Raw genomic sequence first — 26,444 nt, forward strand, 5'->3', positions numbered from 1 at the left:
ACCTGTATAGCAAAGGTACCTACTCCACCTGCTGCACCAAAGATCAATACTCTGTGAAGCGAAAAGAATTCCAGGTAATGAGGCATTTCTATACCCCAGCAATTCAAAGGTGTTAAATTGATTGTCTTTTGTTGTGAAAATTTATTTCTAAATAGTTCTGCCTATATAGGGCAAAGCCAAAGGAAAAATAAAGGTAAACTGGAGGGCGATAGATAATAAATAGCTCCTAAGCTAGTTTTTAAAAATCATACTAAAGCCAAAGGAGAAACTTTTCATTTAACTATGACATTTTCTTGTGTATGACATAATGGGATTTTCCCCTTCCCTCTTGGTCCCTAGGCTCTTTAGAACCCTTTAACTTCTGAGACCACCTGAAGACACCTTACTTTCAGGTGTGTTCTCTTATCGTAAGATCTAGACCAGTTCTGCTGTCACTCTCCTCTAGACTCACTAGTGATGTTACTAACTCCAGACCTTCCCCCAAAGTGCCTACTGGCTCCTTGCCTCTTCCCACTCTGGGCAAAACCCCAGCCCAAGAGCTCCTTCACCCAAACCACAACGTGTTAAGTCCAACACACTTCAACATGCACGATAATCAAGGAACCGCTCGCAGTAGTTTATATAATGTGGAAACCTATCTCACTTATTAAGCGACTGTGGCCCTCACACTGTTGTTGGACAACACATAAGCCCTGCCCATTAGTCCTGAGGGCTGGGGCTGTTGGAGCTGGGAATCCAACAGCATTTGAAGAGCCACTGGCTTCCTACCTTTGCTCTACATGAAACTCCTGCTTACAGAACAACTGGTAACTTACCTCTTATTGCTGCAATTATCCTGATTTAGCCCCCCAGCGAGGTGAATGGCAGACCATGCTGTTAGACCAGCATAAGGTAAGGAAGCTGCTTGAGTGTGGCTGAGACATCTGGGCTTTCTAGAGATCTGCAGAAAGGGAGGAAAACAGACATGTATCCAAGAACCGGAAAGATTTTGCTATTTAGCATTGTAAAAAAGAAAGGATTGCCAAGGTTCTGCAGCCCAGATGATGATGATTCAATACAAATTTCAGATGCTGAGGGACAGTTTCGGGTTGCTGCAAACACATCATTTGCCCCTACATAAACATATAAAGAACAAACAAAACAGAACTGTATACATGTGTCTATTTTGCCACATGCACATGGCTGAAATGCTGGGAAAAACAGGCAATCACACATTTTTCACACAGTACCATGCATCCTTTTCCCCCTACAGATGTGTACACATGTGAGAAACATGCCATATCTGAAGTGTTGCTTCTGCATATGGATAATCAAAATTCATAAAGACTGGAATACTATTCGACAGGGTAGCTCCAGCCTTTTGAATAAGAGGTCACCTGGTTGACTGTAGCAAGTAAGCATTACCCACACACAATGGGTCCTTTCTTTCTTCACACTGCAGCAACACACTGCACTATATATTCAGAAATCGGACCCTGAAAACTCATTGCTGCCATACAGCAGCTGCAAGTTCAAGCTCACTGTCCTCCCACCCACTGGCAAAGGGTTGAGATTATGGTTCAGTGCTTTGTTTTGCAAGCAGGGAAAATAAAACACTGTGCAATTGTAGCCATCACTCATCTGCCTTCCTCCCTGTCACCTTACCTCCCGTTCAATGTTAAATTTAGGGAAGAGACAGATCTGCTACAGCATAGTTCAGATCAAAGTGGAAATTTCTGACTCTTCCTTTAACAGGAAAAAAATATTCTAAGACAAAATGCAAAAACAACCCCACCCATTTTAGAAGCTGCACAGAAACATTTCATCTCAAATTAAATACTTTGCTTCATTACCTCATTTCCACTTGCCAGAACAAACTCTGACAAAGTGCCTTGTTTCCAGGGAGGAACTGCTGCCCATACCTGGAAAAAAAAGAAGTCCAAAACTCAAACATAGTCCAAAGCTTTTCATGGTTTAGCAGAATTTCTAATCCTTAAAAATATTATGTATCAAATTAAGAACATAATAAGAGCCTGCTGGATCCGGAAAATTGCCCATCTAGTCCAGCTTCCTGTTCTCACAGTGGCCAACCAGGTGCCTATGGGAAGCCTGAAAGAAGGCCAGAGCACAATCACAGCTGTAATCCCAAGCAACATGTATTCAGAGGCATGCTACCTTGCAGGACATGTTGGGAGAATAAAAGGCTAAGGACTAAACCATACACAAATCTGGAGTGAAGTCCCTAAAATGGTTGGATGGCCTCTTTCCAGCAACTCCTGCAGCCAAGCTGGTGCCAAACATATTGCTCCATACACACTGCCCAGGCTTCCGCCCTAGAGAGGTCACTTTGGTGCTGCTAACACAGGAGGCAGCAGTTACAAGTTACTGGTCTCTGCAGCCACCACCGCAGCTGCTGTGATTCTCCAGAGGTTTGACTTTACCCCCAGAGGCGCACTCCATCGTCTACTGAGACAAATGGATGCCAGCAAAACAGTGGAATTGCAACATAACTTGCAACATGGTATTACTCAAGTTGGCACCTCTGTATGCAGCTTATGTACAGGATTATCCAACTTTTCCCTTACTGGAGCTCCTAACACCTTAGAACTGCAGAAGAGGCAAAACAAGGAGTCAAAGAAAGAGGCACCATTTGTAACTTCTGGTTTGGCAGTGCACAACTGAAGCAGAACATGCACACTGGGGTAATGTTTCTACTGAGAGTGAGGATTTATAAATCCACTTAGAGTGACTCCCATTCCTTCCTTGCTCATCCTTACCTCATCTCCAGGTTTGAAATATTTCACGTCTAGTCCACACTCCATCACAACTCCAGAAACATCCCGACCAAGTGTGAGAGGGAATTCACTGCCTGTGCTTGTGATGTGCAACGGATCCCGCTTCATCCTTATAGCAGCAGCTCCATAACCGCCTGCCAAGCAAACAGAGAACAGTTGTCGCTGGTTTACACCATTCAATTTCCTATGCTCAAAGAAGCCCTGCTCTGCATTAAACAGCAGTGTTGGACTAGGACTTAGGAGACGAGAGTTCAAATTCCCACTCAATCAGGAAGCTCAATGGATGACATTGGGCCAGTTGCTATCTCTCGGCCTAACCTACCTCACAGGGTTGTTGTGAGGAAAAGGTGGAGGGGGGAGAACAGCGTGCACCACTTTAAGCTCCTTGGAGGAAAGGTAGGGTTTGACCACCCCATTTTGCAGCCTTCCTGCTGGCTACTCACTAATGGCCCTCCTGCCTTCCTGCTGGGAAGCCAGTTCAGCCAGGTGAGCTTGATACAGGGACTCCTTAACGTAACCTAATCCAACCCTCTCCCTCCAGCCCAGCATTCAGAGGAGAGAAGTGTTGGATTGCTATGTCGGTCTTCATTTTTGTTGCAGCAGAGTAACAAATTGAAACATGATTGAATGCAGAGCATCGTATCCAATGGTAGTCAAACTCACAGAAGACCCATTGACATTAATGAGCAGGACTAATCTATGCCCTGTAATTTCAATGGGTTTGCTCTGAGTAAAGCTCAGGTGGATACAGCCCAGAGTAAGACACATCTAGGCCCACTGATTTCAGTGAATTTAGGCACCATTAATTCTGCATATGGTAGAAACATTTGTAGGCCTAAAAGAAATCATGCCTCAATATATGCGTTAAGCTTTATGGTGCCATTTTAATTAGATTTATTTGGGTGGATTTTGTTTTGTTTTTTGGCCTGTTTTTTCTATAAGACAGTCATACCCAACCAGAATAGGGCCAATGAAATCAAACTGCAAAAGGCTAAAAAGGCTATTAGGAGCACTGAATATGAAATGCAGTATTTCACACAACTAATGCAGACTTTACAAAGACCATACAGTATTTAACATCACACTCAGCAAACACCAAGGTATGAAAATATAAGTAATTATAAATAATATTCATACAGCTCATTTCATGAGTTCAAATCAGTTTACAGTTTAATCCAAATTATTAATCCTTACTACCAATCTGCAGAATAGGTAAATATTAATGGTATTAACTGTGACATGCAATGTATATAGGCACTTACTTCGCATGTTAACATCTATGGGATTTAAGCTTGCAGCATGGACTTTAATAATCACTTCATTAGGGAAGTTGATTAAAGGGAACATCATGTTATTTGTGAATCGCAGCACATCATTCTTTCCGTAACGGTCAATCACCCAGGATGGCATCGTCGTACATCTTTGGCAGGAGACGTGTAAGTTTCTACACGGAAGCTGCTGGATTAAACTTTTTCCCATCCCAAGGCAGGTAACACCCAAGCCAGGGCAGTGCAACAAGCTACTGAACACTTTCCTACTAAACGTGTGTCCTTTTAGCAACATGACTGCAAAAGCAAAAGGAATATATATGGCTTTAATGCTGTGCTCTTTAATGGATATGCCTCAAACACGCACTTTCTTACAAAGCAGGCCAGTCAATTCTGATCTGAAATGCACATTTATAAACTTTGTATTTTCTTTTTCTTTTTTTAAAAGACAATTCTGACGTTTCTCTTTTCTTCCCAAAAAGAAAAGACAGGGAGAGACAGAGAGAATGGAAAAACCCAACTTTTCCTGTTACACCTCCATTCCTCACTGGGTTTCGCAAGAATCTGAGGTATACAGGAAGTAAAACACAGCAGGGTTTTTCGTTTGGAAATGTCAATTATGCGCCAGCCCCTAGTGAGATTATCAAGTCCTGAGGCTGGCGACCCCTTCCCCCTAGATATAAGCAGTCCTTAATATCCTAACTTCCAGAATCTCTCCCTCCCACCCGCCTCTCTCGCCTTTCCTCCAGGAAGACCTAGCCGCGTGAGCAAAACAAGGCTGCCCTGCCTGCCCAGCGTCTCCTTCAGGCGGGCGCCCTGTGTTCCCGGTCACCCAATTGACACAGCTTCCCGCGGCCTGACCGCCCCCCAACCAATAGGAACACAACATCATTTCATCCCCGAAAGTCTGAGCCAATCAGAGGCGCCGATGTTAGAACGCGTTATTCAAGATGGCAGCGCCCATGAACTCGTTCGCAAACTACCGGTAACAGGAGCTACTAATACGGGTGAAGTTTCGCGAGGTCACTAGATTATTTTTATTCCGGATCGGTAGAGAAAATGCTGCGAGCTTCGCTTCGCGAGGTGAGGCGACGCTGGGATTGGCTGCTTCCCCCCACCCCCCGCACCGCTGCCGTGGACGGAGCAAGCTATTCGCCCCTCTCTTCCCAGGCTTCATCTTCCTGCTCGGTTCTCTCTTTAGGCAGAGTTCCCTCTTAGCGGGTGGGCATTGCTTGCTTTTCGACAGCAATTCGGTTCCTGCTGCAGGAAAGACAGTCAACCCACGAAGCGCTTCCATTTATTGCATTTTTATGCTATGGAAAGCTTCACCTGTCGGATTTCTGCCTGCTGCGTACATGAAACATCAGCAAAACGTGATTAAAAGCAAGGCAATCATGAATGTGATTTTGTTTATATACCAAGGTCAGTTCGCAGGTGGAAATTCAACTGACAGATATTTCCAGCCCTGAAACAGTTAATAATGCCTGCTAAAAGAGAGCTGTTTTGTCCAGTTTTCCATAAGTGAATCCTACATTCCACCACCTCCAGTCCTACGGCAGCGATGGGGCAGGGGCACTCTAGCAGAATTTCCCTGAAAAATCTCTACAGAGAGAGCATGAATTTTCTGCCCAACAAAACTCAATCATTTGCATTTCAGGCTTTAAAAAAATCTTAATTTGACAATAAAGAACTTTTATTTACTGACTGTACAGTCTATTAAGCATATTTTCCCTTTCTTTTAATTTTATTTCTAGCTGCTGGTAAACATACATGTTCATAATTGTATTTTTAAAATACAATTATATTTTTTAAATTCCAAGCATGTCAAAACAATAACAGCACACATTGGTTACCTATATACGATCAGTGCAACTCAATGCACGCTTAGAAGAAATAAGGCCACGCAGTGGGGCACTTTTCAGTAAACATGTATAGATAGGATTGCACTGTTCAAATATACATAATTTCTTTCTGATATATTTTTTTAAATTAGTGAACTTAACACCAGTGTATTGATAGTGTACCATCCTCGGCAAATATAGAGGTATCTAGTAACAACAAGATACCCCACATGCTAGCCTGTTTGGCTGCTATGTGGGTTGCTATGCAAGACCTTCTAATCAACTGTAATCACAAAACCAGAAGTTGCCTGTCTGTAATTGATTCCCACCCAAAACTACTGGCAATGTGGAAGAACCCTAATTGAGGAGATTGTGCATGACACCTCCAGGCTGGTATAGGTAAAGAGCCTAAACCTGGGGACTTGCAAAGGAACAAAGCATTTGGAATCACTGCCAGAGGAAACACAACCAGTGGTAGATCTTTCCATGGGCAGAGCTGGGGAGCGCTGTGGTAGATGTAGGCTCACTATTGGGCAGGGTGACTAACTCTTTGTTCAGGCATCTGATTTGTTCCTTGCATGCCATTTTTTTGGCCCCCAAGATCTGGGACCAATTTTGGTGATGGCAAAAAGAAAATTAAAAATAAAGTAGACTAACTGCTGGGGTGGCTATAATGTAAAATATGAAGTGATTACCTAACAAAGCATCTACAGATAATAGTATTGAGAAATCATTTGTGACCTCATTACTCACCTGTTTGGTAAACCAACTCCAATATTACTCCACATTTAGTTCACATCTTGAGGCCATTTTATACAATTGCACATTTTAATAGTTATATTTCACATAATATTCTCGTGTTGTTGCTTGTTCAATCAAAGGTAGTTTAAGTACAGACAAAGTAGAGAAGTTGCTTTGAAAACCAAGTAGACATAGTTCTTTAAAGCTTACTCTTGAAATTCTGCTAAAAATAGAAAATTTTGATGTTTCAGATATCTATAGCACTCAAGGAAGGCCAAGTGAGTCCAACAGAGCTGTGTCAGAAATGCCTCTCCTTAATAAAAGCTACCAGATTTCTTAATGCTTATATCACTGTAGCAGAAGACACAGCATTAAAACAGGCTGAGGCATCGGAGAAGAGATACAGGCAAGGTAATTTCTGCTGAACAATTGTTCTTCCTTAAAGTATGTTGGCTGTGATCCTTACACTTTCTGCGCAGAATATTTGTTTACGCGTATTGGGGCGGGGGGAATACTTCACTGTATTTCTGTGGTATTAGTTAGGCCTTATTCGCACATTACATTAAACTATAGTTAAAATAAATTATGGTTTAATATGAACAAGCATTCAGGGCTGCCCCACCCATGAGGCAAAGTGAGGTGACCACTTCAGGTGGCTGGATCCACAGGGGGAGTAGATCCTGATATAGATCTTTATTTCCCCCTCGTTCCTGATATAGATTTCCACTTACCCCTTCTTCCCGGGTGGAGATGGTGGTGGCCAGGTGCCAGAATGTCTTGGGCTGGCCCTGCTTGCACTGTTTCAGACCAGGTTTGGATCTAGCAGCTCTTGGGCCAGCTCAATCCCACCCGCTATCTGTCCTTGGAATGCCCATTAAAGCACTACTCAGGCCAGAGACCTACTTAGACTTGTAGGCAAAACAATAGCAGGCATTTCATTAAAAGTGCCCCAGGCAGAAAAAACGATGTTGGTAGGTCCTATGACTCTGAAACCTAGTACAGCATTTGGATTTCTGCATCCTCTGTTGTTAAAAAAGAAAAAAGTCTAGCCATTATGGTTAAAGAAAGTAGCTCATAACTTACCTCATTTACAAAATGCCTTTCTTGTTGTGACGGGAGGGTTGCTGAAAATGTTGTAGAGCAAATTAGAACTGAGGGAAATTTCTAATGGTAAACCAAAAAGTGAGAATTGATGCACCCAATCCAACACTCTATTGACCATAGCAGCAGTTCACTTTTCTGAAAACAAGACCCATAATGCATGTTATTTTGCTCTGGTATTGGCACTAATGCATTGGCATGTGAGGACAGCCCCACTGCTGCTTCTGTGCTCTGTGGCCAAGCTGCTCACATTCCTAAGTGCTACACCATAGCTGCAGCACTACTGACCTAGCACTATCCACAGTTGTGCTAGAGGGGAAGGGGTAGCAAGAACAAAAGGTTTAGGAGACTGAGAGACAACTGTGTGGTTTTTTCCACACCTTTTCCAAATCTGCTGGCACAGCAGGTCTAGCAGTTCAGACAACATGTCAAAAATTATTTAGAACAACCTCAATCTTTAAATAAGGCTGTGTGCATGATGCACTGATTGAAATAATCTTCACACTGTCATCCGTAATATAGGTCAGATATTGGGGGATTTGGATGGAATTCCTTTTGCAGTGAAAGACAACTTCAGCACAACTGGAATCGAAACAACATGTGCATCCAAGATGCTAAAAGGTAAAGTAGCATTTTTAAGATAAGCTGACAACTTTGAGCTCTGCTCCTCAATCTATTAAGGATATAGATAGGAGTACTATGGTTCTGTCTTAAATGGATTCATTCTTTTGTAGATAACTATGTTGATGAGTAGATGTATTGGATCAGAGGTTTTCAACCTTTTTGAGTCCACAGCTCCCTGGACCAACGACATTCTTTCTGCGGCACCCCTGTGGGGCTCAGAAGCCCAGTTATGTCACTCTTTACCTGCAGAGCTGGCAGCCTCTCGCCCCTTTTCAAACACCCTCTCTTGGGGAGTGTTCCCTCAAGCTCCTCTCCTCTCCCCTGTCCTTGGGAGTCCTCCAGGCAGCAGCCGCCACTGCCCCTGGTCTCTGAGCTACCAGGTATAAACCTCTTCAGATACCAATGTTGCACAGACACCAAAACAAAGACTCTAATCTTCAAGTCCACAGGCACTGACTAGTTCCACTGATTTCATTGATTCACTTGAATATTTTTAGAGCCTTCGTACCTCCCTGTCTTCACTTTGAAACTTGGGGTAGTCTCAATAACAGTTTGCAGTTTAGTAAAGAGGTATGATGAATTGAAAATGGGCAGAAAAATGCTGGCACAGTACATGTCTTATTACCTGCTGGTTATCTTACTGGATTACTGCCAATATGTATGAAACCCTATACTCTTCTACTATTAGTAGAGCACATCATTGTATAGGCTTTGAAAGGGGTACTAGAACCCTTCTGTATTATTAGTTGGGCAGCTGAACTCAGTATTTGTGGAACAAGTAATAAAGAGAGGGGAGATGTCAAGGTTGCCAAGACATGCTGCAGTTTTGAGAAGAGAATCTTCTCTCAGGCAGCTATGATAGCAAACATCTAATCTTATTGAGGTAGTTTCCTGAAACAAGTTAAAAGTGCACCCCCATAATACAAAACAATGAAATACCTGTGGTAGTCATATTCTCAGTAGGAATCCATGTAAATGGGGACTAATGGTAATATACATGGCATACTCATTAAAAAAAAACAACCTCACTAATATAAAACAATTCATCCAATCTAGTCTTTGTTTTTCAGGTTATATCCCCCCTTACAATGCAACTGTAGTTCAAAAATTGCTGGATCAAGGAGCTGTGCTTCTTGGAAAAACAAACTTAGATGAATTTGCCATGGGGTAAGCCAAGTTAAATATTTTTATGCTGTTGGGTGCCTGATGTGTTGCTTCACTTCTGTTTAACTACAGATGCAAGACTGCCTATCTTGATGCTTGGCTGAGAACATCATGTGGTGCTAAAGCTCTGGCTGCTCAGTTTTCCTCCTGCTTCTGAGATTTTAGCAGACATTGGCCACATGGTTTCAAGCCTATCTTTGCAACCATATAAATTGGGTCACATGCTTCAGGGATGATATTTCTTACACGCTGCAAATACATAGAAACATGGAAAATTGCCTTATACCAGGTCAGGCCATTGGTTCATCTAACTCAATATTTTCACACCAGTCTTCCCTTAACAGGCACCCTCTAGATTTTTTTGGACTACAGCTCCCATCATTCCTGATCATTGGTCATGCTGGCTGAGGCTGATGGGAGATGATGTTCCAAAACCTCTGATGGGTAGCAGACTGGAGAAGGTTGGCCTATACTGACAGGTGGCAGCTCTCCAACTTTTCAAACAGAGATTTCCCAATGGGGTGAAACTTTCCAGAGTCTATAGGAGAGCTTCAGGTTGTTCACCCTTGACTGTGTGAACCAATCAAATTTAGGAGTGTCAACCGATTTATTTTTTGGTTCTGTTTCAGAGCAAAGGATTTCATATGTACTTGGAAAGAGAGACAAAAAAGTTGTTAAATCTGTAGCTGAATTGATAAGCTTCAGGGGGCGTTCAACTAAGTTTTACTCAGAGTAGAGCCATTAAAATAATGGATCTAGCTTTTTGGGGGGGTATTGGGTTGTTGTTTTTATTTTTATTATGTATTTTGTGACTTTATATCTTGATTTTATTCTGTGAACCGCCCTGAGACCCCCAGGTATAGAGCTGTACATACATTCAATAAATAATAATAATAATGATGTTCATTAATTTCAGTTAGTCTACTCTGAGTAAAACTTAGTAGACTACTCATTGCAGTGTCTATTTGTAAACAAAAGCCATTATTATTTCCATAGCACTTTTCCTGTGAATTAAGCACTTGATGGTCCTTATCTAAATTTTCTGTGTCCTTAACCTTGACTAGTAATTTAGCCTGAGAGGCCAGTGAAGGCATAATACAATGTGACCTTTACCTAGTTAAGGAAATGGCCCATTGGACTGCCTTATTTCGTCTCCAAGATCATCCCCAATGTCCCTCTATCTCTTGAATACTACCCACAATGTATTCTTTCTCCATGATTTTCTCATCTTAGCTCTGGAAGTACAGATGGGGCATTTGGACCGGTTAGAAACCCCTGGAGTTACTCACGACAGTACAGAGAAAAGTGTGTGCAGAAACCCAGTGCTCAAAATGAAGATACCAGCTGGTTGATAACAGGAGGAAGCTCTGGAGGCAGTGCTGCTGCCGTATCGTCTTTCACATGCTTCACGTAAGAGGCTTTTTTAGAACAGCTTAATTAAAAGCATCATAATGCAACTTCATAATATTTGCTGAGTGCCAACAAGGGCCTAAGTGCTGTTCATACCGTAGGGCCTAGGAGCAACCTGGTCCCTGATTAGATCCCTTACTGTCTATTCTATATAGATAAGGCAGGACTTGGTAGAGGAGTACTGAGGACAGTGTAAAGCCCCCTTTTATGTCCAAAAGGTTGACTTAAGCCATGTCATAGACAAATTTCCATCCTCTCAGTGTGGGCATTTCGTATTGCTTGGAAAGGATTTATTGTGGCAATAAAGAAGGAAGGATGTTGCCAATATCCTCTGAACCTCCTCTCTTTGACAAGGATCTTGTTGTGGGATCTTTCCAGCAACTCAGGCACACAAAAAAAGGAGAAGGAATTTCGATTCAATGAAAGCTACAGCATCTCATCCCTTACAATAATACACCTTTTCATCCCAGGCTTTTGTGTTGACATCGCTGTGGGCTAATAATTCAGATAGAGTGGGATTTTCAGACTAACGTTCTTCATATCCTTGGTTTATTCTACATTTCATAGCTGTGCTGATACCAGTGTTTTATGTTTTTTTCTGCTTTGTGAAGAAATATAGTTTTGAAAAAGTTTAAAACGCAAGCCAGCTTTGAAGTCCTATTTGTCTTCATGAGAAAAATCTAAGTGCATTTTTAACTCTCCAATTTTCATAGAAGCATAGAAGAGTTTTGAAGGGACCATGAGGATCATCTAGTCCAGCCCCCTGCAATGCTGGGATCTTTCTCCCAATGTGGGGCTCAAACCCACGACCCTGAGATTAAGAGTCTCATGCTCTACTGACTAAGCTATCCCTCAGAGTGAAAGAATAGTTTTTCAGATTGCTTAATTTTAGCTGAATAGAGCCACTGTGTGTTTATTCTAAAAGGTAGAGTGTTTATTTGAATAATGATATTTTAATATTTAATTCAGAAATTTATGCAACAATATACTTTTTAGTCAGGAAAACATCTTTCTAAGGCTTGTTGCTATATATCCGTGGTTCCCAACATGGGGCACACGCCCCACATTGGGGCAATTTGATTTTTAAGGGGGGCAATTCTAGAATGAGTTATTAATAGTGATTAGGAGTTCACTTTTGAATAATAGGAATTATATGTTACGGGGGGGGCAGGTTGGCATCAGGATTTTAGAGATGCTTAGATGGGGTATGGCCAAAAAAAGGTTGGTAACCACTGCTATATATCTATAGCTCACTCTTCTTTCAAGGAAGTCAGCACCATAAGACTCCCAAGTGATCTCCCATCAAGGTGCTTCTGAGAACTAAATCCCCTTGAGCCATATAATGTACCTTCAGATGACTTTGGTCTGCTCCTGATCTGGAAATGGTCTCTGTACTTAAACTGCATGAGAGAGGAAAGTCTGCTGAAACTCCATGAAGGAACACAATGCGAAAACTGCACCCTTTGAATTTCTTCCTGGCAAGCATATATTCCAGATAAAACAGAGCCCTTTCAGACTAGGCACTTCACAGGCTGACAGCAGTAATAGTAATCTGTATGTTGCTCTTAGACCAAGCAGTTTACGTATTGTGGTTAACTGCATGTGCATTTCTTCATTGGAAAAGTGTTAGAAGTGATTGGTAGGTCATGATGCCTTGTTTCTGTTAAAAACAAAGACAGCCTGGGGAAGACATGCAATGGCTTCTCGGATTCCCATAGGCATCTGCTTGGCTCCTGTGAGAACAGGATGGTAGACTGGATGGGCCTTTGGCCTGATCCAACCAGGCTCTTATGTTCTTGCAGAGCAAACTGGGATGCGATGCAGAGTTTGCTCCTGACTGCCATTCTTCTTCTTCTTATTTTCAACCATAGGGCTCTGGGATCTGATACAGGAGGATCCACCAGAAACCCAGCCTCTCATTGTGGAGTGGTTGGCTTGAAGCCAACGTATGGCCTGGTTTCCCGTCACGGTCTTATTCCGCTGGTGAACTCTATGGATGTGCCGGGCATCTTTGCCAGATGTGTGGACGATGCAGCCACCGTGTTGGGTATAATGATTACACCTGTCTCCCTAGGGAATTCTCTCAAAGCTAGTTTGGTTCAAGGGTTCTCTTTTCTTTCCTGTAGTTCATGAGTCTTTCTGCTTTGTTTCAGGGGCACTCAGTGGCCATGATCCAAAAGATTCAACCACCGTGCAGGACCCCGTCCACCCATTTCAGCTGCCCAATTTGACAGATGTGAAGGATCTTTGCATAGGCATACCAAAGGTAACTGGTATGTAAATAGTCACTTGGAGGGGGGAAAATAAACACCAGAATTAAATGTTAGTGAATTCCTATTGCTTATGACTGACATAGGTCATTAAAACATTTTTCTTTAACCAGGCCTTTGGCTGGTTAACATTCTTTTTCCTCTTAAATGTGTTTGTGGGAGTGGGGTTGGTTACTTGTTTGTTTTGGATCTTGTTCTTGTTTTTGCATCATTTTTTATTGGAACTTTTCAACATACAATAAAAAACAAACTAATCTAATTAAAAATAAAAAACAAAACGAGAAAAAGGGGGGAAGCATAATGTTTTAATTGTGTATTTTGTGTTCTCATTTTTTATTTTTATGTTGTGAACCGCCCAGCGATTTTCAGATGAAAGGCATTATAAAAATTTAAATAATAATAATGTCAATCCGCAGAACACAATCAGTGTTGAAGAACAATGGTACTGTATGTCTTATTCGACATTCATTAATCAGAATGAAAATATGCTTTAGGAAACGCTCTGTTTGGGCTTCCTCAGAACTGTCAGGAACAAGAAGTACTCACTGAATGCCTGTCACACATACACTTTGAAAGAATCATTATATTTAATTATTCAACCAAAGTCTTCAAGGTGTTCTTCTAAGTTGACATGTGCACTCGCATTTCGAGATGCTTGAGGAATTTGGAGGATGTGAATTCCAAAAGTGGACTCCCCTGAGCTGCCCCTCCAAGACTAGTGTAAAGACTGGAACATTCACTTCAGAATCGACACTCACCCAATTCCACGGGGCAGGCTGAGTGTTGGAAAAATAGGCACAGACAACCAGGAACAGCTAGGAAGCATGGCTCCTGCCACACTTGTTGTAAATGGATATGCAAGTGCCCCTGAAAGCAATGATAGGAGTTGACATGCCACCCCCTTCAGAAAGATTATATTTTTTTAAAAGGCAGCTGCTCTTATGGGGGCAGCCTCCCTTGGGAGTAGGGAGGGAATGACACACCATTGCAGCTCATCACTCCCAAGGCAATTATGTATCCACCTTTAAAATAATATTAATGTGAAGAGGGATTTTTGCCTTCTGAAGTTATTTACACATGTTCCTCATTTTGGGTTATACACACGATTCCCCACCCTTCCTTTTGTGGATATACTTTGATCCCCCGCCCCCAGTGAGATGGACAATGATATTGAAAACCCATTGGGTTTTTTAGAGAACTAAATTCATAACATCCGGACCAAAACTCATAGTTGACCATTCTGACTTACTGCAAAAGTCTGTACTAAAAATAAGAGAGAAAGAACTATGCACGCTGTGAAAGAAAGAAGTGTTGAATTACAATGTGATCTTTGCTATATCTGCTCAGAAATAGGTTCTGCGAAATTCAAAGAGGCTTCCTCTCAGGTAACGGGGGTTAAGACTGCAGCCTTAATCACCATGGTGCAGTCTGCTTGTTAACTCATTGCCAGGAAGTAGTGAAAACTTACAGCTCCTTCTGTTGAAAAAGAGCTTGGCTAAATCAAGAGGGAAAGCTATATCCCAGCTGTTAATTAGTATTAATATTTTTCACAGTTATTTAAAATGGTTACAACACTAAGAATTTTGTTCTGATTTGCAGGAACATTTTCACAATAGCCATTAATGGAAACTGCTGGAACCAGGTCATCCCTGAATGCAGAACTGCGCCTTATTTGCAATCATTGCCCACCATTTAGTTTAATATGTCATGTTGTTTCAAAATCTACCTCTATTATTTATATTAGCCTAAAGTCCTCCATCTGCATTGGGGCTTGTGGAAAATCCTGGCAGGTCTTGGTTCTCCTTTTGCCAATGAGCTCCCCGTCATTCACTGTATCCTAGCTCATCAGTTTGGTTCCCTGGGTTTATGACTCAGCTCATTCCAGCCATTCCCAATTACCTTAGAAAGACCGGCTGGCCTCTGAAGCAAGCTGCAGTTTGGCACTGAATCTATAACTAAAACCAAACACATGCCATCCTAGCTGCCTGCCAAAGGAAGTATTCAATAATACTTTTTTTTGAAAAGGACAAATTTTCACTTGGGAGTTTAACATGCTACAAACCACTTGATAATTCTGGCTCAGAACTGAGAAGATGCACATAAAGTTGTTGGTGCAGAGGGTTATGCTTTTCACCCTCTCCCTTCTCTAGGAATACAACGTACCAGGATTGTCTAGTCAAACTCTGGCCGTGTGGTCCAAGGCAGCCGACCTCTTTGAGAAAGCTGGCGCCAAAGTGATTGATGTCAGACTCCCGCACACCTGTTACTCCATTGTCTGCTACCATGTGCTGTGTGCGGCAGAAGTAGCATCGAACATGGCCCGATTTGATGGCCTGGAGTACGGTAAGGCTTCTTTCCAACAAGTGTCATGTAAATTAGATAAATTCATTGCCCTCAAGAGCTTGTGCCAAAAAAGGCCTTACTAACGAGAACAACTAGGGTAGAATATTATAAATTATTCCTGTTCTTTAATGGGCAGCCTATGAGATGTGCAAGACCTGCTGTCAGATCTGTTTCTAGTCCGCTTCTTCCAGTCATTATTGCTCCTGCACCTTTCTCTGTTGCTTACTGTGGCTGCAAGCCTTCACAGCGCTGGCCTGCATCTTTCTATATGATCGACATCATTTGTAGCATTGTAGCACAGTGCACAGAACTGGAACACTAGCAGCTACTACAAACATCCAGTATGCAAATCAGGTGGGAGTTCTTAATGTGGTGGAGAGGTGTTTTGTCTGTGTGTGAGAGCGAGATGAGGGGGTGGGACCAGTCCTCCCCACAGTATGATTGAGCAATGCCAGTCCACTTTATACATTTGCCATAACCCACTAATGACTACACATTGATTTAATAAATCTACACTAAAAATAAGTTCAATCCGAATGCATTTCGAATGGGAATGTGTTTCTGTGGTTAAAATCGCACCTTTCAAAAGAGGAGTGTTTTTTTCTGCAAAAACATTACCTAGGACAATCACGTATGCTTTCCTCTGCTTTCCCCAACCCCTTCCTCTCCTCTCTTTGTCCATTCTGCCCAAACAGAGTAGTGAAACTTTCACCTTTGAAGGTAGGGGTTGGCTGACCCATGGCTAGGACTCACACACCCAGCAAGGTCAGGCAGCTGCCTATAGCGCATGTTACACCCAACCAAGCATCAACCATAGTATACCTCCTCCTGCAGTTTGAGATACCAACAAAAATAATAATTAAAAAGTGGACTGATTACTGTGGATGTGTGTGAATGGTGTGCTACTTCTGGGAGAAAGGCAAGCACAGCAGCAGGAGGACTGATACACAAACCCTGGAGCTGATTGTAGGCTTGCTGATTATTTGGTTTGCAGAGTGGCAAAGTATATGAAAATCACTAGTCTCTAGATTTGGCAGGCAGACAATGTCTCCACAGAACAAGGTTAGGGAAGGAAGCAACAGATCAGTTCTCAGAGGCGACCTGTTTTTGAACCGAATGCCCTGTTCCAGCATAAACACAGAGCTAATTTATTTGTAACTGGGAAGCAGTTCAAAGAGTGATGATCTGAAAGGAAGTTGGTTGAGCCCTGCTAACCTGCCCCCAACAAGTTTCAGCCATAGTAAGCTGCAAGGCAGACAGTCCTGCATTAAAAAGTAGAGCCAAGTACAGTAACTTAAAACAAATATTATCTTTAAGTCATTTGTCTGCTTACGTACACCTGCTTGTGAGTCTCAATTCACAGCATGTCCCTAGTTGATTAAATGCAGATCCATTAATTATGTCAGAGAAATGTGCAGCCTGCCACAATATGAACCAGCATATCTGATGTGCTTTTTAATTACAGACAGATTATGTCTCTGCCAAAGCCTTTTTAGCACTGTGGAAAGTCTCTTATTAGTTGCAGTGAGGTCTGCTGGTGGCCAAACTTTCTGTATTATTTCTGTGAGCATGTTTTTATTATGACAGAAGTGTTGTCTCAGCTGTGTCCTTGGAAGAGTGCTCTGCAGGACAACGTACATGCATTGTTCAGCTCAATTGTTCTTCTGCACTCAGGGTCAACTGATGAGGGAATACAATGTTATTGAAATACCTCTGCACTTCCTGGTCAGAGACAATGGCTCCTGTTCAGTATCACCCTCCCTGTACTTTCCAGTGTACTTTTTAAGTGCCAAGTCAGTTGAAATATTGTACTTCAACACATTGACTCTCAAATGCCTGTTCCCAACATTTTTATCAGGAAAAGAATAACAAAGCTGAACAAGTCCTGGCCCTTTTTCAAAACGTTTGTGTCAAAATATATTGCGAAACATATAAGCCTGCTGAAATCTGCAGCCACTTCATTGTGTCCTTTCCAAATCTTAGATAATATATTCTAAATCAATATGAATTATTGGATATTATCAGATGAACCCCCTGACAGGGCATAAGTACCCTTGACGTACTCTGTATTATTCTTGCTAGATTGAAAATGTGTCTCCCTTAGGGCTGAGTTGAAACAGAACTTCACAGTCCCATTCACCAATCTGAAAAGAGGCTTCCACTTTCAGAAGTTTTGAAGGAGGTTCCAAAGAGGGAGTAAACTGCTCGCTCAGATTAACAATAGTAGGAGCTCTAAGGGTGAAGCTGCAGGAAAAGAAGCACCTGTATGGTCCAGGTCAGGAAAGGAGAACCTTCCAAGTTGTAGAACTCCAGTTCCTATCAGCCCCAGCTAACATGACTGCTGAGCGGGGATGATGGGAATTGTAGTCCAGCAACATCTGGCAATCCTCAAGGTCCACCTTCCTGACTTAGGCGATGGGCAAGCGGTGGCTGCAATAGCAGCTCCACGCCCTTTGCTTTCCTGCCATGTGCTCAAGCGCAGCCCCACTGCACACGCCCTTCCAGAATGAGGACAATTTTATAAAGGAAAGTTTGCTTTCATTCCAAACCGGCTTTATTGGCCCTCAGAGGATCTAATCAGACAGTGCCAAATCTAACTGGCTGTTTTGTTACATAATGCTGTCGTGTTTGCAACACAATCCCTGATATTCAGGGAACGTGTGAGGAAGAAAAGGTGCGGAGAGGAGTGAACAAAAACCTGGCACTAAAGCAGCTGCTCCGAGGGGCAGCGGGCAGCAAGAAAATTGGTACAAACAATGTAAAATTTTGGAAGGTTTTTTTGGGTGAGGGAGCATTTAAGGTCTCCCAGTTATCCCTCTTCATGCTAAATATGTTCAACCAAGACCATTCAACTTGTCCCAAGTCAAACAGCTACTTGTGGTGGTGGCTGCTGCTGCTGCTGAAACCCACGTGATTTGTTTAGCTTCCTGGCCCATGAATAAAGAGCACCTGACATTTAGCTGTGTGCAACAGCAGCAAATAAACCTCGGATATATTTGTACAGCACAGTAATTTCTATTGTTTATTCATGAGGTGACTTTGAATGGTTTAAGATGCATTTCCAAATCACTGATGACTTTTAATTTTAGGGCACCGCAGCAGCGCTGACAAGTCCACCGAAACCTTGTATGCAGCCACGCGCCGGGAAGGCTTTAATGATGTTGTAAGGGGAAGAATTCTATCAGGAAACTACTTCTTGCTAAAACAGTAAGTTCAGCACATTTGAAAGCTCAAATTTACAAAGCTAGCATTTTATTTGTGGTTCAGTTAAGGGTGAAATTACTCATGTGGACAGATTTTTCCATGCAGTTAAGACAATATTATTATTGCTGATGCTGCTATAGCTGTAATATACAGCAAAACACTATTTCCTAAAATTATGCACAATCTACTAAGTGTTTTCTTGTTTTCTATTCTCTCCTATGTGCCCTCTTAACCAGGGGCTTATTTTAAATAATCAGAAGTGAAAACCTCAACTTTATGTGCATGTGTTAACTATAAAGCCTTTCCCCCCTTGGTCTCGTGTTTTGGATTAGAGAAACCTGGGTTCAAATGTCAGCTAAGGCGGGAACTATCATAGGTGACTCACCCTCTTGCAGGTCCATTTGAATGACTTTATGGAAGCAACCCAGACAGTTGAGTTAAATTCCCAAGAAAGCTATTTTGTTCTTACTATAAAACAGTATCCTGGCCAACTGGGGTGAAAGAGCTGACCAAAGAAGCAGATGTGAACAGTGGGCGACCAGAAGCCCAGAGGTCTAATACCTTCAGATGGGTAAATGTTCTAGATGTTTCTTAAGATCATGGGGCATTTGCAAAACAGGCCTTATAAGCACAATTTGTGCAACCCTATGCTGGTGTGATGCACTGGATAGGTTGGCGAGACCTAGTCAGATTCCTGTTCAGCCATGATGGTCCCTGGATGGCTTTGGGCTAGTGGCTGTCTGTCAGCTTAACTTACTCCACAGGACATTCACAAGGATAAAGTGAGATGACCCTATGCACATGTTCAGAGGAGATCGGTGGTGACAATAAAATGTGCAAGCTCTGAGCAACCAGGTGGAATTAAAGGCAGCTGTGAGTTAGGTGGAAGGAATGACCAAAGAGAAATCCCAATTTGAGTTAAGATGCCCAATGTGTGCTTAGACGGAAGGAAGAAACTCAAAGCAATAGCTGAAGCTATTCAGATTGGGGCCCATGTCAGCTCATCATACCGTACCAATCTTGTTTTGAAAACCTTCAAGAAGAAAAGAAATTACAACTTTTCTGGATAGCCTGTTGCCAAACTGCTTTGCAGTAAAGAAGGGCATTTTGCCAAATATTTTAACCCTAGTTCAACTCTTCCATCCTTTTGTGTCTTGCTCTTAGAGTGCACCACCTGCTATCACTGTATAATATCACAACACTTCGGCAACTGTTACTGCCATACACGTTGGAGTTAATGATAGGCGCTTAAGATTATGCAGTTTAGGATCGTGTGAGCTGCTGATCTAAATGAATGATGCTGTGTTCCTAACTATGCAGGCATACTTAGAAGCAAGTCCTGATGGACTGAGACTGAACATGTCTCACATGTCTTAAGATTGTAATTATGCGACTCTTTAGCCCATGATATCCGTCATGGTGTTTCATTGCACCAGAAGCGGTTTAGTCATGCTGGCCACATGACCCGGAAGGCTGTCTGTGGACAAATGCTGGCTCCCTCGGCCTGAAAGCAAGATGAGCGCCACAACCCCATAGTCGCCTTTGACTGGACTTAACTGTCCAGGGGTCCTTTACCTTTTGTATGCCAGTAAAATCTGATGTACTCTCTTGCTTAATAAACTGTGATCATCATTTCCACCCTAGTCTCGTTGAAATGCAACAGGGCAGAAAAGCATTCTAAAAGGCCTACTATAAGAGCAGGATCAGCAACATGAATGGCTCTCTCTAGCTATGTAAAGATAGGTATGTTGAGGCAGATGACTTTAATCCAACCTTCTGATAATCCAGAAGGTGAGGGAGAAAAAAGCCACAAGCAGTAGCTGCATAGCACATCTGAAAAGACAGCTGAGACACACCCAATACTTGAATTTGAGGTCCAGTATTGCACTACCCCACGTTCACTAAACTGTTACTATGCATCTACTTGTTTGGTTAAATTATCCTTTTCTCATTTGTCAAGATTTTAAACATTAGCAATACAGTTGTACCTCGGAGGTCAAATGGAATCCCTTCTGGAAGTCCATTTGACTTCCAAAATGTTTGGAAACTAAGGCGTGGCTTCCGATTGGCTGTAGGAAGTTCCTGCAGCCAATTGGAAGCCACACCAGACGTTCGGGTTCCAAAGAACATTTGCAAATCAGAACACTCACTTCTGGGTTTGCGGCGTTCGGGAGCCAAAACATTTGGCTCGCAAGTTGTTCGTTAACCAAGGTACAACTGTACTCTTCATTCCTAAGAGTAGCTAAGCACTGAAGTCAGATAGTCCTTCTATCTGAACAACTGAGGCCAGCGTTACAATGCTTTGACTTAATTGGTTTTATTTAGCTGTAGACTCAGGGAGAAAAGATAACATCTTGTTTGCAATTTTTGCACACACATCCAAATGCTGCAATTGGCTAAAAGACTCAATGTCCTGTTGCTAGTTCTCACAAAATGTGTTTTCCCCTCTAGGAACTATGAGAATTACTTCATCAAAGCTCAGAAAGTGAGAAGACTCATTGCCACTGATTTTGCAAAAGTCTTCCATTCTGGTGTCGATATTTTGCTCACTCCAACAACTATGAGCCACACTGTACCATATGTGGAATTCATCAAAGAGGATAACAGAACCCGCAGCACTCAGGATGATATTTTTACTCAGGCTGCCAACATGGCTGGTGAGAACATCTGAGTGGTTCAAATACTTATCTAATCTTAGTTTTTGCTTCTTGAATTTGCCATTCCCAGACAGACATCTTCTTTGTGCAGCATTCCTGAAGGCTTCCCAGCAGTATGCAAAAATGATTGGGGGAAAACCCTGTACTGATCACCACTATTATAGGAAAGGTTTCTCCCCCCCCACATTATTTTTAAATTTTTTTTTTAAAAGCATTATAATGTTATAGCATAATAATGTGCTTTCATGGCATTTCACTATTTTAAGGTTTTTTAAAAATAAAAAATAGCAAGAAGAGTGTTTCTGCAGTAATTGAAAGCTATTTAAAATAATATATAGGGTAATAAAAGCACCTGTTACAAAGGCTATGGTAAATGTGTGCTGAGCTATGGATTGACCTTCCCTGGTATGTCACTGCATATAGCAAAACCACTCTCTTAAAAGAAGAATAGCTCTAAGGCTACTTACATAGGTGTAGATTGTGCTGTTCTGAAAAAAAAAGTTAGACTATATTGTTTGGGAAAAGGCAGAAGGACTACAGGGAAAAGACAATGACTGAATGACAGCACTGTGTGGATGCCCCAATAAAAAAACAATAGCAAACAAAGGGGGGCAGTTCTACTCATTGGAGGCTTTTAAGCAGAGGTTGGATGGGTATATGCCATTGGTGTTGAGATTCCTGCATTGCGGGGGGTCAGACTAGATGAGCCTTGGGGTCCCTTCCAACTCTACAATTCTATGATTCTACTGCACTCCTAAAGTGGAGGCAAAAAGGTTCATTAATCTTGCTGCCTGAATAACTGCTCAAGAAGCCCAATCCATGTGGCCGAGGCTATCTTGGATGCTTTTGGAGGTAGTCTGAAAAAAAGAGCCTATTAGAAATGGAAGATGTGTATGCCTTGTCCTTAATTACAGCATGAGACAGTGAAAATGTGCTTTCTCCTCTTATACCTGAGCATTCTCCCCATTGAGGGTAGATGAGAAAGAAATATGTTTAGCATATTGCTGCTTGTTTAGTTGTTTAGTCGTGTCCGACTCTTTGTGACCCCATGGACCAGAGCATGCCACTTCCACTGCCTCTGGCAATATTGCTGCTAGGAGAAGCAATAATGCCAAATTAATGCCTTGTGTATTAGTTTTTGTTTTGTTTTACCATTGAATAGTGTGGGATTTTATCAAACGATGTAAATAATGATGATCAATTTTGTCTTTCAGGGCTACCGGCTGTAAATGTTCCTTCTGCACTTTCAGAGACAGGCTTACCAATTGGGCTGCAGTTTATTGGCCGCGCATTCCACGAGGAACAGCTTCTCACAGTTGCCAAATGGTTTGAAAAGCAAGTGCAGTTCCCTGTCTTAGAGCTACAAGGGATGGTGAATCATCTTGACACTGTCTCTCACCAGGAGAAATCAGCATTTTTTTCATGATGGGTTCAACTATGCAATGGAAAAAAAGATTGTGAAGAAGCTTTTAAAATAGAGCTGGTTTATAATCGGCTTCCAATTGCCATTTGATTTAGCCCAAGCTCAGTTCTGGCCAAATATAATGTGATAAAATTACTAACATGCTAGCATGTTGAAAAATCTGTTTCTTCAAGGAAAAACAAGTTTTTACAGTGTGATAAAATGGTGTTTGCTTCCCATCTGAAAATGAATTGCCCTGAGTAGTACTGTCACATAAGTGTAAGAACTGTGTATACGAAGCCCAGCCATTAATAAGGAAAACTTTAGGTCTTCATAATTTCATCTTACTGAATAGGAGTTAACACCAATTACGAAGTTTAGCAAATAAAGATGGAAGAAAGCAATCTCTCTGTGCTGCAAGTCTGAAACACTGGATGCACATCCTATTGATTTCTGTTAAATTTATTTCAAAGTATAGGCTGTAATTTTCTTACAAAGTATCTGCAGCTATCCAGTCTGATATAGGAATCCCGATACCTGATAAGGAATCCTGCTAGTTGTTTATGGAATCAGTTTTGTCTCTTCCATCTGACTTAGTTTTATGGCAGGGATGCAACTGCAGCAGAGACAGTTGCCCCTTTCTTTGAAACTGTTGTTGTAAACCAGCAAAACTCCTGGAAGGAAAAAGAACCACATGCTCTCTATTCAGTTCTGTGCAAGAACTTTCTAACCAGCTAGCACTGCAATACTGCATGCAAAGTTTATGTCTTACAGATTGGCATGAAAGTCAAAGAGTGGGCTCCCAATTTATTTATTTGGGGGGGGGGGATGGTTGATGGGAAAGATTATTGCAGAAAGTATGGAGGCTGCTGCTGTATGTAGTAACTGCAGGTGAACCAACTCAAGACACAGAGTTTATTGGGTTGGTTCATGAATAAAAGATTATGATGAGCCCATTATCGTATCTACCTATTGAGCTAGCAGTCTTCATAAAGACAGCATCCCATTTTGTACTAGTTGTCAGTTCAACTCTGGAAACAGATAAGCTCAGAGGGCCTTTTCAGGTATTTCATTTTGTAATGAAAAACCAATTTTCAAGCACAGGGCATGAGTCATTTATTAATTGTCTAATATGTAAATTAGGGCATTCACCCACAAAATATACACAAGTGGTTAACTGGCAACTGGATTACTGATACGAAAAGGATATGATTTACACATGCATGCTTTGTAAGATAGCATTGTATTACATTTTGTTCACAGTAGTTGCTTCCTAAGCACAACGTATGATGTGCAGCCTCCTAAATGCTATTTATGCTTGTATTATTCCAAAAAGAGATTTGGTTGAATATGAGCGGATCAGCCCACCATGAAATTCACTAGGATGGTGCTCTTGAGAAGATAGGCTTATCTGGTCATAGCATAATACACTCAGCAGGTTAGGAAGCTGCTCCCAGAACTATATCTTCCATCCGACCCCCTTTACGTTAATGTAGCCATTTGTCCCTTCTGAATCTGATCAATATTAACACAAACCTTGTTAACACCCACACAAAGGCACTCTGAACAATTTTTGAAACCTGGGAACTATGGTTTCCAAAATCAAGTTCAGAAAGTCTCCCAGTTTGTGTTAAGTGGGGTTTGCAGTCATTCAACCGTAATTCCATACCACCATGGAGAAAATAGGAGGAATTGCTCTACAATAAGGGAGGTTTACTTGGGAAAGGAAGTAGTATGGGCCACTTCCTTAACTCTAGGTAAATGTCAACATTGTGTTATGCCTTTACTAGCCTCTCTGTCTAAAGTATTTAACAAGGTTAAGGAAACAGAAGAATTAGATAAGGACCATCAAGTGCCTAACTCACTGAAGAGTCTACTCTGAGTAGGATTTAGTGAAAACCATCCTGTAATTTTGCAAAAGTTCACTAACCATGGGTCAGCTGTAGTTAATCATACGATCACAGAAATTATTCCATCCATGCAACATTCAGGATGGCTTGCCAGAATGTAAATGCCACCCAATAAAAATATATTCATATGCAAAGAATACAACAATAAAAGCGCACAAAATATAACAAATAAAATGTGCAACATTAACATCTGTCAGAAAGTCTGGACTTTAGGAATAAAATATCCTAAGATATAAAAAAAAAATCAAGGAGCTGCATCCAAGTGTAACATTTTGTAATTCTATGGAGGTCCTTGGAAATTCTAAATAGTACTATAAAGTTCCAAAGTCTTTGGAGCATGGGTTTTTAAATTTTATTTTAAGGCAAGCCTTTCAAGTAGACATTTTGAGATAAGCAATTGTTCAGTTTGCATTCTGTGAAGAAGGATGAATATTTTCGTTTAGCCAAGTGAGAATATCAAAACAGGAAAGCTGCATTTGATCTAGTACTTTTCTATTTTGTCACTATAAAAATGGAGTGTTTTCCTTCCTCCTCCCACTCCTCCCCCACCTTTTCATTTTATTTCCTGCCCTAAATGAGCAAACCTGTTTTTCAGAGGCAAGATTCACCAATAGGCCATGAATACTTTAGATGCCTTTCAGAAACAGGAAGAAAAATGGCTCTGGCTGCTGTAAACTGATATGCTGCTGTCAGGGAATGGAGATTTAGATGTCTGTAACCATAGCAATCTACAAGCTTATCTCACAGAGGTGTGCAGAATTCCCTTTTTCCTGCCATTCTCCTACAGTTCATTAAACCGTCACCTGTGGGTTTCACTGAGCAAACTTATTAAGCAAATGTCACATTTCCATGCAGCCCAGCGCTTTTCAGAGTAGATGTGCTAATGAAATACTATACATATTTCAATTTCGTTTTACAAAAGCATGGGGGAGATCGCCCTTCAAACACTATTTCTCGTCATGGCACAGGCCAGTGTTGTTAACCATTTCTGGATAAATTAGCATTACAATAATGTTGTGGGGCTCTTTTGCTTACTTTCATAATGACCCGGACGATCTGTTTTGTTGTTATTCTGGCATAGTTATTCTTTGCTAGGTTCTCGGCAATATAATTTTCAGTTGCCAAGACAGCCTGGCAGGTAGCCAAACAATTTAAAGCCTTTTATTTTCATACAGTATTTTGAAAACAATTCCTCTGGCCTCTTCCACGTAAGCATTTGTGTTTTCCTCTCCCACCCCCCTTTAATTTATAGGTGTGAAGTAGACTCTGTGCATGAATAAAGAGCCCAAGTCCCTGTCCACAGCCCTGACCACAGACAATGACCCACCTAATCCAGCCTCCTGTTCTCACAGTGGCCACCTGGATGCCGGGGTGGGGGGGACCTGCAAGCAGGACCCAAGCCGTCACCCCTCCTGCGGTTTCCAGCAACTGGTATTCAGAAGCATACTGCTGCCGACTCAAGGCAAAGCATAGCTATCATGGCTAGTAGCCAACTTTATATGCAATACAAAGTTGCACATTGCTGGTCTCTGAATTTAATACTCATCAGCCTGCACTCCACAACCACCAAAGTAGCACAGTTCTTCTTCTTACAGCAGCACCAGTTACCAAACCCCAAACATACCAATGTGTTTTATTTCCGTGTGCTGCCACTGCTGCCGTTTAGCATTTATTTAGAGGGCTTAGAAGAGATGGATAAATAGGCCACGAACAGAGAAGTTAGTAAGAATGATCC

At 41.7% G+C, this 26,444-nt stretch overlaps 2 protein-coding genes across 5 annotated transcripts in view; one reads left to right on the plus strand and one right to left on the minus strand.

Moving 5' to 3' along the window:
• The window catches only part of RTN4IP1 (reticulon 4 interacting protein 1), a 56,951-nt gene extending 52,002 nt beyond the window's left edge, over nt 1-4,949 (minus strand). For all 4 annotated transcript variants that reach the window (XM_083608393.1, XM_083608391.1, XM_083608392.1 and 1 more), the window contains exons 1-6: nt 4,781-4,949; nt 4,037-4,339; nt 2,757-2,908; nt 1,833-1,901; nt 816-940; nt 3-51 (exon numbers count right to left, since the gene is read on the minus strand). In XM_083608393.1, the coding sequence (XP_083464519.1) occupies nt 3-51; nt 816-940; nt 1,833-1,901; nt 2,757-2,908; nt 4,037-4,339; nt 4,781-4,934 (852 nt within the window). In that variant the 5' untranslated portion in view covers nt 4,935-4,949. The remainder of the gene's footprint in view (nt 1-2; nt 52-815; nt 941-1,832; nt 1,902-2,756; nt 2,909-4,036; nt 4,340-4,780) is intronic.
• A 28-nt stretch (nt 4,950-4,977) lies between these two features.
• Nucleotides 4,978-23,755, plus strand: QRSL1 (glutaminyl-tRNA amidotransferase subunit QRSL1). The gene is made up of 11 exons (XM_083608395.1): nt 4,978-5,125; nt 6,876-7,035; nt 8,248-8,346; nt 9,420-9,516; nt 10,747-10,923; nt 12,795-12,970; nt 13,077-13,189; nt 15,344-15,536; nt 18,626-18,743; nt 21,192-21,397; nt 22,612-23,755. The coding sequence occupies exons 1-11, from the start codon at nt 5,102-5,104 to the stop codon at nt 22,821-22,823; spliced, it is 1,575 nt and encodes a 524-aa protein (XP_083464521.1). The 5' UTR covers nt 4,978-5,101; the 3' UTR covers nt 22,824-23,755.
• Nucleotides 23,756-26,444: the final 2,689 nt, after the last annotated feature.

Source organism: Podarcis filfolensis, assembly GCF_964270895.1.
Source record: "Podarcis filfolensis genome assembly, chromosome: 3".
In the NCBI taxonomy this organism is placed as follows: domain Eukaryota; kingdom Metazoa; phylum Chordata; class Lepidosauria; order Squamata; family Lacertidae; genus Podarcis; species Podarcis filfolensis.

Bases quoted from the DNA above. Each gene is read 5' to 3' on its own strand.
- QRSL1 (XM_083608395.1), top strand. From the start codon at position 5,102: ATGCTGCGAGCTTCGCTTCGCGAG. The intron at 8,347-9,419 runs GTAAAGTAGCAT...TTTGTTTTTCAG, and splicing joins TGCATCCAAGATGCTAAAAG to GTTATATCCCCCCTTACAAT. The intron at 9,517-10,746 runs GTAAGCCAAGTT...TTCTCATCTTAG, and splicing joins TTAGATGAATTTGCCATGGG to CTCTGGAAGTACAGATGGGG.